Consider the following 10,582-nt stretch of genomic DNA (forward strand, 5'->3'; position numbering starts at 1 on the left):
ATGATGACCCCAACGCGGCCTAGACTTCTGCACGCATAGCGCATAGGCCATATGAAACATGTGAAGGCCTGTGTACATGCTTCAGAATTTGCAGCAAATACGTACGTAGGACACATCACAGTGCAGAGCTCTCTTTTTAGTATGGGCCTTGGATGTCCTGCTACTCGACATAATGGTAGAGGTATTAGGAGTTAAAAAAGTAGCAATACAATATTGAAGCTGTTTTTTTTTTTTTTTTTTTACCTCGCATCATTCGAAAAGATGAATTGGCTAAAATAGCGCGACCGATGACGGGGCCTGACATAAATTGCCTCTTTTGAGCAAAGAGACGCAGGAGAAATTATCAAGAAGCAACACGAAGGATCCCCTTGGGATAGCCATCAGATTATCAGTTTGCGTCTAGCTGAAAGATGAGACTTAAAACAAACCATTACGCATTACGTAGTAACGAAAAATTGGAGGAATATGACTTGAAATATCTGCAGCTTAGAAGGAATATTTACTGGCGATGTCGTACAAATATTTCACCGTTAAACCTCCGGAATGCTATCTGCGGTCTCGGAATTGATTCTGCATGAAGTTTTATGAACAAAATTTAAAAAAAAAAACACCTTTAAGGAGATTCTCCAAAGATTATACATCATCAGACAGTCTCATAAGGTTGGAAATAACATCGTTAAGGCTGGAGATATGAGGTAAGAACATATCCTTTAGTTCAGGGGAGTCATCCTGTGCAAGTGCATTGTTCATCGCCTTCAAACCACTCTGCAGCAATTCCATACCGTCACAAACTCCATCAGGGAGCTTCCTTTTCTTTTTCTTTACACATTCATCATTGATAATCTCCATAGGTTCAGCTTCAGAAACATCTGTAACTTTATCCGGCACTTTATCTGGTATGTTACTTAAGTTCCTTAGCATCACACCTTCCTTTATAAGATGATGTTGCTGCTCTCTGCATGGGGTTAGCTCCTGTAACGCTGCCTCTTTCTCAAGATAAGCTTTCAACTAATGAAAGTGCTGCGTCATCAGGGATAAATCTCCACAGCTGAGAACAAGATGTACAAGCAGCAAAATTTGCGAAAGCACCAACTGCCAAATGATTGAATGCCCAGTGTCGCTCCCTCAGCAAGACATGATACAAGCTCAGAATTGCAGAATAAAGCTCACTGCCTTCACCATCTGCTATTTCCAAGTGACTAAAACTGACCATGAAAGAAACCAGAGAAGGCTTGCACTGATACAGTACATTATCAGAATCGGAGGTTGCCATGAATAGGGTTTGCAGCTCTAAGATGAGTCCTTTCATTTCATCAGAGATGTAAGACTGCTTTGAGGTTGATATTACATCTAGTACTGCAGAAAGAACTTTGGCATAGTGGTCCTTGAACTCAGCTGCAGCATCTCCAACTCCATGAACGAGAGAAATAGCAAACTTCAGAATTTGGGAGATGTCCTTATTATCAATAATTTCAGAACTCTTAATCTCACTGCAAAAGAGAAAAAAATTGTGAAAAGAAAATCTCTACAATTCATCTCCATAGCTTCCGGTGTGTTTTATGTATGTATTTATATAGATTATTAGCATTATAATTATTATTATTATTGTTTTGCATTTGATTAAGCCACTACGAAAAGTTTTAGTTGAGGTAACTGTATAAATTACAAAAAATCATGGAATTAACAACTTCCACTTGTCATTGGGTTTCAAGTTCCATGCATCATTCTAATGGTTGCAATAGCATTTTCATTTTTACATCCAAATTTAAGAAAATCTCAACTTCATAATAAGAGTCCAGGAATGTCTTTTTTGGGGTGGTGAATGGTGATGGAAGTTTGAAATTTGCTTACCAAGAATGCATCAAAGACGATAAAGCATGAACTGGCAACCCAATGAAATCTGAAGATCCTAAAGAACCATTTAATCTGAGCCCTTTAGAATTACTCTCCATGAAACCATAAAATGCAGTGACGATCTTCCGGATGGCGGATAGTTTTAGATTATCAGATAATGAGTCCAGAGGAAATCCCTCCAACAGTAATGCAATGAGCATGATAGATGACAGATAAGATTTCTCATCAGTTGTTACAGAAAGGTATACTTGATCTTTGGCAGCAGATGTTGTGTTAGTAAGAAGACAACACATTGATCTTGCCATCTTCCTTAGAGTACAAAAGGGTGTGAGCACAGGCTCTGCTGATGCTAGACCCTTGAACAGTATGCATAACCTCTCAACAACATGATTGATCACATCTATTTCTGTGTGGCGTATGACAAAGGACCACAATTCTCTCACAATATCCAGACAGAGAAAGTGAGGATGGATGAGGTTCTTGAATAGAAAGCTTTCCAGTTCAATCCATGCTAGTCTACAACACGAAGCAACAACGAGAAAGACCTTTAAGGAGTGTAAAATACTATAAAACAATGGTTGCCAAGTAAGTCCAGGTTCAGGACCAGAAGCACAAAGAACTGGTGTATGCAAACTAAGAATGGAAGAGTAGACATCTTCGTGCATCAAGGCATTCATAAGCATGTCAAGCTTTTTAGCAATTGCATGTACCATTTCATCTTTTAGAGTTGATGAAGACCTGAGAAGGTTCATGAACAGAACAACTCGACCAAGCAGTAAGACTTCACTCTTGGGTATAGCATCAGAATTCACAGTGAAGATAGTACTAAATAAATCTGCAGAACTTTCAAAATCTCTTTCCATGTTTACTGAACCAGAGTCTATTGTGTATGAAAATAGCCAGTCAAGTATCTGGATTTTGGATTCAAACTTCACGTCAGCTGAATTTAATAGTGTATGCAGAAGAAGGAAAGATGTTGGCTCCAGGAACTCAATTAGTGCCTCACTCACAGCTCTGAGGTGTGTTTTTCTACTCAATGAAATACCCACTGATGAGATCAATAATACACACCTAGATATCTCTTGATATATATCAATGGCTAAAAAGGAATATTCGGAAGAGATTCGAACTGCATTAATCAAGTAAAACTTTATTGGTAGAAATGTTCTTTTAGCTTCAGAAACGATTGGAGTTTCCTTTTCTGTTGCAGAGGACCAAGTTTCAGCAGCACATTGTAGAGTCTCAGTAGCCAGTGAAATAAGGGTTAATATAATGTCGCTTATATTTACTCTTTCAGCTAAAGCTCCTTTATCAAGCTGAAGAAGGAAAACTACACCTTTCCATGATATGTTGAGTACACTCACAAGATTCCCTCCACCAGAAGCAGCAAAAATTCCCAGTTCATACAAACATTCTATCGTGGTTGCAGTTATAGCAACAATGTGACGAGCATAATCCACATGCCCATCTTCTTCTGATCTTTCACCACTGTTAATACTCATCTCCATGAAGTCTTGCCTAACAGTTTGAAAATATGCTCTGCATAACTTTACAGCAGCATCTAGAACCACTTGTGCTACTTTAAGTACTTCAGATGTAATCAAATGAATTTTCTGCTAAATGGCAAATAATAAAGCACATCACTATTGGAGGATGCCAAATAAGAGTGCTTCAATCAATATATTATTTTTACATATGAAGAATGTTATGTACACACATTCAAATGGAAGAAATACATGCCAATAATCAAGTAATGGGCTGTTAAACTTTCTTGCTCCTAAATAATATTGTTTGGCAGAATAGCTCGCCTTAAAAGAGCTGAATGGACATAAAGGATTTACACATCTGAAATGCATTGGGATTGAAGGCGTAACTGAAGTCGCTCCCAACTATTTACATAAATCATCAACACTAGGAGATAGTCCATATGGTCAATAATTACCGATTTTCATACTCAGTCAGAGAAAGGTAAACATCTTGTGTTTGCCTTTGGCATGTCTTGAAACAATGCTGTTTACAATGTGCAAGAGCTCATTAATGATAAGCAATCACGACATATAACAAAGATCTAGAGTCAAACCTTCTTAATATGAGTTTGTGCTTAACAGGCCAACCTATAGTATCGGAAAAATAAATGCAAGGTGAAGGATACAGTAAAAACAATCTATAACAGGTAATTTTGAGCATGCATTTGTTAAACATTGAAAAGGATACTGATAAAATCTTCATGATATATGACTTAAGATGATTGTTTGTCAAGTTTTTACCATACTTTCTGCTAGATGACTTGAAAATGTTTTTAAAAGAGACTTTGGAGGAATACGTCATCTCACTCTGCGTGTTTATGCCTTATCATACTGTTGGGTATGTTATGTTAATGCTTAACTAGCTCACTGTCTTATCTAAGCATTTGTCATGAGCCACAAAATCCCCATTGTATGATAAATATGGATTAACCTGTTGAGCCCCGTACACTTTTTAAGAATGAGATCATTATCTTCTAGGTAAATAAAATAGCTAGTAGTTACTCTAACTTTTGAAGAATGAATTTGTTTGAGAATGAGAAAAACCTTTTATTGAGAGAGATAAGATATGTATATTTTACTTAAAAGGAATTAGATACTTGACTTCTATAGGAAGCTAATTCAAGTGGATAAGGAGAAGAACTATATATATTACTTAAAAGGAATTAGATACTCGACTTCTATAAGAAACTAACTCAAGTGGACAAGGACCGCCTCACATTGGTCCAGAAATCACAGTGGTTCAACTATATGGGTACATTATAACTATGTTTTGTGTCCCACAGGCTGTTGTATACTGTGCATTGTTCATGAACGAATGAACATTTTTATTATGTGCCATGTGCTTGTATCACGCCTAGGCCTAGGCGGTACCTAGGCCGCCTAACTAGCGCCTAGCGCCTAGGCGATATTTAGGCTGCCCACCTAGATTTTAGGAGCGTTTAGGGGAGCATTGTCTGCTTACGTGGATTGCATCCTATAGGACTTCATTGTGATTTTATGTGTCGTAGCCTACACGTCCTCCAAACTCCATTAACATATAAGTTAACAGTAATTTGAGTTTATTGTTAACTTAAACTTAACAATAACTTATAAATTAACAGTAATTTGAGTTGAGAATGAGTTTTTCACTGTTGAGATGAACTTATAATTTGAGTTGAGAAGTATAAACATACAAAGAGCTATTATAATTGGTAAACCAAGCAATTTAGTTAACAGTGTTTATATTTTAGTATTTATGCATCTTTGATTGGGTATATATATATATATATATATATATCACAATTAAAAAAATAAAAAAGAAAAAAAACGTCCAGAAACCGTTTAGGCGCCCGCCTAGACGACTAAGCGCTGGGCGCCAAGTCCGACGCCTAGAAGCGCCCAGCGTTTAATGTAACATTGATACTATTGCTTTACGCTATATCTCAAATTTAATTGATTGAAACATTGGGCCATCATACTCCTCATTCCCACTTGATTGCTATATATATAGATATATATATATATATATATATATATCTTCAAGTATCACAATTAAAAAAATAAAAAATAATAAAAAACGCCCAGAAACCGCTTAGACGCCCGCCTAGGCGACTAAGCGTTGGGCGCCAAGTCTGACGCCTAGAAGCGCCCAGCGTTTAATATAACATTGTGCGCACACATATATGTATATTCACATACTATATGTAAGAGATACATGTCCACTGAGGCTGTAGTCCACTTTAAATGTATAAATAGGGGCGAATATTAATTTCCCTGCACATTGTAATCATAAAAAAGCTCATTTTAGTAGGATAAATAGAGAGAAGCAGACATACCTTGACCTCAAAAATTAAACTCTTTGTTAGATTCAACAGTTCGGAGATGAAAGTTTCAATGCTAAGCATTAGCACTTTTTCCCCTAACATTGGAGAACGTGTCAATATAGAAATAATTGCCAAGGAGAAACTCAAAGCATCCATGATTAACTGCAATAGGAGAGCACTAATTAGTTAAGAATTGGTAGAATATGTATGATTCATTACCTAATTACTAGGATGCATAGAAAACTGTAGCCGAAAGCAAAGAGGTACAATTCAATAAAGGATGAAACCATTCAAGAAACTAAAACCAATTGAAAATGAGGAACAGAAACACATAATTATGTAAGACAAAAGAGGACGCAACAAGAAATTTTGAGTAACAAAATCTTGTTCGAAAAGTTAGGAAGATATTTACTCACTCGAAGGTGTTGATAACATATGCAGTACAGTAGTACAAATGATCTTTCTAGATTTATTCCCCAAGAAAGAGACAATTGAACTGGTCTAATGAACTCAGTTACATGATTAAAGAAAGAAGTTCGAGGATATTGAAAGACTCTTCTCTTATTATTAATGGGCAGGCAAGTATTGTCATAGATTCTTCAAGGAAACACCACAATACATTTTTCAAGAAAAGAAAGCTGAAATGCAGTTCTATAAACTTCCAGGTCTTTAAATATGTCTTCATGGTACCTATGATCCCATTCTATAACGATATGAATCTCCAATTGAGTTGCACAATATACACCTTCTGATTGATAGGATATGGTTAATCCTACAGGTAGGGTCCCAATCAGACTCTACATATGTGTGTTCATGTTTGTTAAGTATTCATTTCTTTACACATGCATGTATTGATATACGGAAATCTTCCCACAATAAACGCATAGTTATAACTTTAAGAATTCCATAGTGGTCAGCACATGGATAGCTGTATTGATATAGGGAAATCTTCCTATGATAAACACATAGTTATAGCTTTAAGAATTCCATAGTGGTCACCACATGGATAATTAACAATATGCACCTTTTTTTAACACCTCAAAACTAGCCTAATAATAAGGGATTACTTGGTTTCAAAACTTCATCCACCTTCTTAAGTTGATTCATGACTGTAGAAAATAAATCATTTAGCTGTAAAAGAAGGTAACTGTTAATGCATGGGAAATTTTTTGAAATCACTTTATTGTAACCGTGTAACAAAGACTTACACGTGCATGCATGCAATACAAAGGTTATTTAGCCAATGGAAAAAGATATTGGCATGATCCTGGTCAAACTGTGTGATCATATAACCATTTCAGGAACAACTTAGCGTTACATGTGCCATGTTCTAAAGTCTTTCTTAGCTGAGGAGAAGACTTGTTCCTTAACTATACCAGCTTAAATAGCATGACTGATAAGATAAGTTACCTGCACAGCCAACTTGCAGGGAATTATGGAAAACCACTCTTTTAGAATACTTACGTCCCAAAACCTTAGCACTAGTTTAGAGGACTAATATTGTTGGGAAGACAGCTGGTTATAAATTGCAAGAATCATCTATTAGAACGAAATATCTGAAAGACGGTTCAATTAAGTTGAAGCCAAAAATTTTGCATAGGTAGTGCAATCAAGCTCAACTAACTATGATAAGCAACATGAATTGATGAAGGCCAACTGACTAAGAAAAACATTGTCTAAACTCTAAAGTGTAGTATAAAAGAAACTTAAGATGCCATAAGAAACTGTAAATTCATGAAGGTCAACTATATGAAAAGCACTGTATAAAGTAAAATGAAATGAAGAATAAAAATAAACCTAGAGAAAATAAGGTGAAAGATTTGTTTTGGCTGTCTACCTGACAGAATAGGTTAGAGTGTTCTTCATCTCTTGCCTCTTCAATTGACATAATAATCACTTGGAGATGTTTTATGCACCATACATTTGCCTAACACATGAAACTGCACATATCATTGAGCCTTCACCAAATCATAAACCCAAATATAGGAGAGGCATCACATATATAGATTAATGCTTATTAGATGTGCCGCAATTACCTTTGTTCCTAGAATGAGAAACTGGCTTATATAGTTGGATATATCTGATTCCAAATACTTTGCAGCGGCACAAAGAACTGCTTTATTTAACATGCAATTTGATAAGCTCAAGCATGTAGATTCCTTCCAAAATGTCTACATCTTTGTTAGGGTAATCAAATTGCAAATAACTGTCCTGATATGCAATGAATCTTTTCATAAAAGTTAGAATAAGCTTTGATAAGAACAAAAAAGTACAATTGACATCCTTAACCAAGAAAATGCAAAAAAATGTATGTCTAAGAAGAATCAAATCAGAACAGAATAAACAGGATACTACAAGCCATTCAATTAAAAGGGCTAAATCTGATGGGTCAACTTGACAACAATTCCCGATTTGAGTGATAAGTGATACACGATCCTCCAAAACCTGTTAAAGAGAGATAAGATGTGAGTTGGAGAATGCAAAATCTAGAATTATGAACCAGATGGGAGCACAAACAAGAATATTGAGATACTAATATACCTGTAACGCCTCATATATGAATGACTTTCTTCTTTATAAGAGAATGTAATTATATTTGCACAGTGGAACAAGGGTATCAGATATATGCTTCACATATGGGCAGAAAGGTATGAGTCTACATTCTTGTGGATTTATAACTACTGGTTCTTTATCTTCCTCGTCTTCGCATAGGGTATATTTTCCCATATTGACTAGTCCTAAGTTTATCTTACGTAAAGTATTCCACTAACATTTGTTTACATGAATAACTGAGGTCTTTAACAAGGAAGCAAAAGCATATATTAAGCGCAATGTGTGTGTGTGTGTGTGTTCAAGCATTTAAGAACATCCCTAGAAGTAGTGAGAATAAACAGAAATTGTATGTAAAATTCTCTTGTGAATTGCTGGAGCATGGCCTGAATAAGATGATAGAAAAATATTCCTATTATATGCCACATCTCCCCGAAGAAATGGTGTATTATAAAGATAATATTCTCTGCTAAGTACAAAAATCTGAAAATATTCATTCTGGAGAGAAAACATACGTTGGAGATAAGATCATTATTTTTTTTGTTCTATAGGGGGAAAATGATAAAGACAATTCATCACCTCTTATCAAATCCATCCCTAATTTCCAATTTTCTAGGGTTTCGTCGCTAAGCAGCCATAGCAAAAGAATCAACAAGCGTTCATCGATGGATCTCAAACCCGGGTCCTTAAAAAATTAAATCATCTGAAACAACATCAGGACGTGACCAGCTTTACAACGCCTCAATTTTTATTTTGTCTCGAGAAATTCAAACTTCGCCGATATTTAGTTAAACTAGGGCTTAAGAGGTGTCGACCGAGTTCATTAACAAATATCGAATCTTTTTCAAGGGCTAACCTTATCGCAACCGAAACCCTAAATTTCAAAGCGCACACTCAAAAAAATAGTACCCTAATTTTGATATAGCGAAGAAGGATCTAGGGTTTTGGAAAATGAGGGAGAGCTCACCTCCGATGATCTGATTGATTCGAGAAAGCTCCGCAGGTCCGTCCTCTTCGTTTCGCCTTCCATCCCTCTCTCTCTCTCTCTCTCTCTCTCTGAAATGGGTTCTCGAGTTTCCCGCTCTCGAGCTCAGTAGCGATTTCAGAAAAATTTTGGTGTAATAAACCGCGAGAACAACTTATTGAAGTGTCAGGTTGTTGCGAGCAAGTTTTCGAAGGCCCATCCCGCTTTAAAAAGGGGCCCAGTACTCAAACACCCCGTGGATTTTGGGCCTTGTACTCCGCAGCATTGTGCTGGGGCAATTTTTTTGTAGCTTTACTTCTAGGACCATTTTCCTTGTCGATTCTGCGTTTCGGGTGTATAAATCCCACCACGAAAAAGTGCATGATTAATTTTTTTTTAAAAAAGAATTTATTTGAAATATATTTTTAATAAACATTGGAATTTCATATTCAACTGGCGTTGTATTTATTATCAAAACTGTAATTGTATGGATGTATGTCATGTTAGCAACACTTTTACCTGAGAATATAAAATAGCACATCGGTTTTTATTTACTTTATCCGAACAATTGTCCATGTGCAAAAGGAAAACAAATGGACAGGTGAAGCATAGAAGCGCCTCACTGTGATCATATTCGCATTATTTTAGCTTCATTAGAAATTTTATTCTAAAATAAAAGTAGAACTTAAGTGTTGGCTAAAATAAAGTTATTGTCATTATTATCGTCAGTTCCATTTAGCCTCACAATTTGTATATACCAAATGACTGCATGCGTTTTTTTTCTTTTCTTTTTTAATTCATTTTGGTACCCAACAAATAGTCGGCCTCTTTGTTAAAAAAAATTTTAAAAAAAATAGTCGGCCTCACGTCGCTGACTTCGACAAGGGCCCTCCCCGAGTATGAAGCAACCAACTAACATATAAATATAGAGTTCAGACAATTTAATCTTGTCCATGCTCATTAATTGTCAAAAAATAATAATTTAATTTTTCAGCAAAGCCCATTTAAAGCCAATTTGCTTTGACCAATAACACAGCATCTAGCCCTTCAACATGTCCAACTCAAATGCAGAGAATCCAAATTAGAAGCATCGTTGATTAAATGCAAGGACGTAATCGTGAAATTTAAATTAGTAAGTTGTGGATCTACTTGTTTGTTTGGGATTGGGATCCTCATTCTTCTCCTAAGGAATAGTGTTTCCTAAGATTTCCTAATGCATCTCAACCTTTGATTTTGTGTATGAGCACAAAAAACGAGGAGGTCATATGCAATGAATGGTTGAGATGCATTAGGAGCTCTTATGGCCTGTTTGGATTTGTAGGGGGTGAAGGGAAGCTAAGGGAAACTGAGTGAAGGGAATGGAAGGGAAGGGAATTCCCTTCCCC

At 36.1% G+C, this 10,582-nt stretch overlaps 1 protein-coding gene across 1 annotated transcript; it reads right to left on the reverse strand.

Annotated features, from left to right (window-relative positions):
- On the reverse strand, window positions 467–9,335 carry LOC109836474. Its single transcript, XM_020404377.1, is given in 8 exon segments — window positions 467–1,009; window positions 1,011–1,490; window positions 1,852–3,467; window positions 5,696–5,845; window positions 7,521–7,610; window positions 7,720–7,854; window positions 8,036–8,128; window positions 9,201–9,335. Coding segments are annotated over 8 exon segments (3,003 nt in total). The 5' UTR covers window positions 9,264–9,335; the 3' UTR covers window positions 467–633.

This window comes from Asparagus officinalis, chromosome 4, assembly GCF_001876935.1.
Source record: "Asparagus officinalis chromosome 4, Aspof.V1, whole genome shotgun sequence".
NCBI lineage: Eukaryota > Viridiplantae > Streptophyta > Magnoliopsida > Asparagales > Asparagaceae > Asparagus > Asparagus officinalis.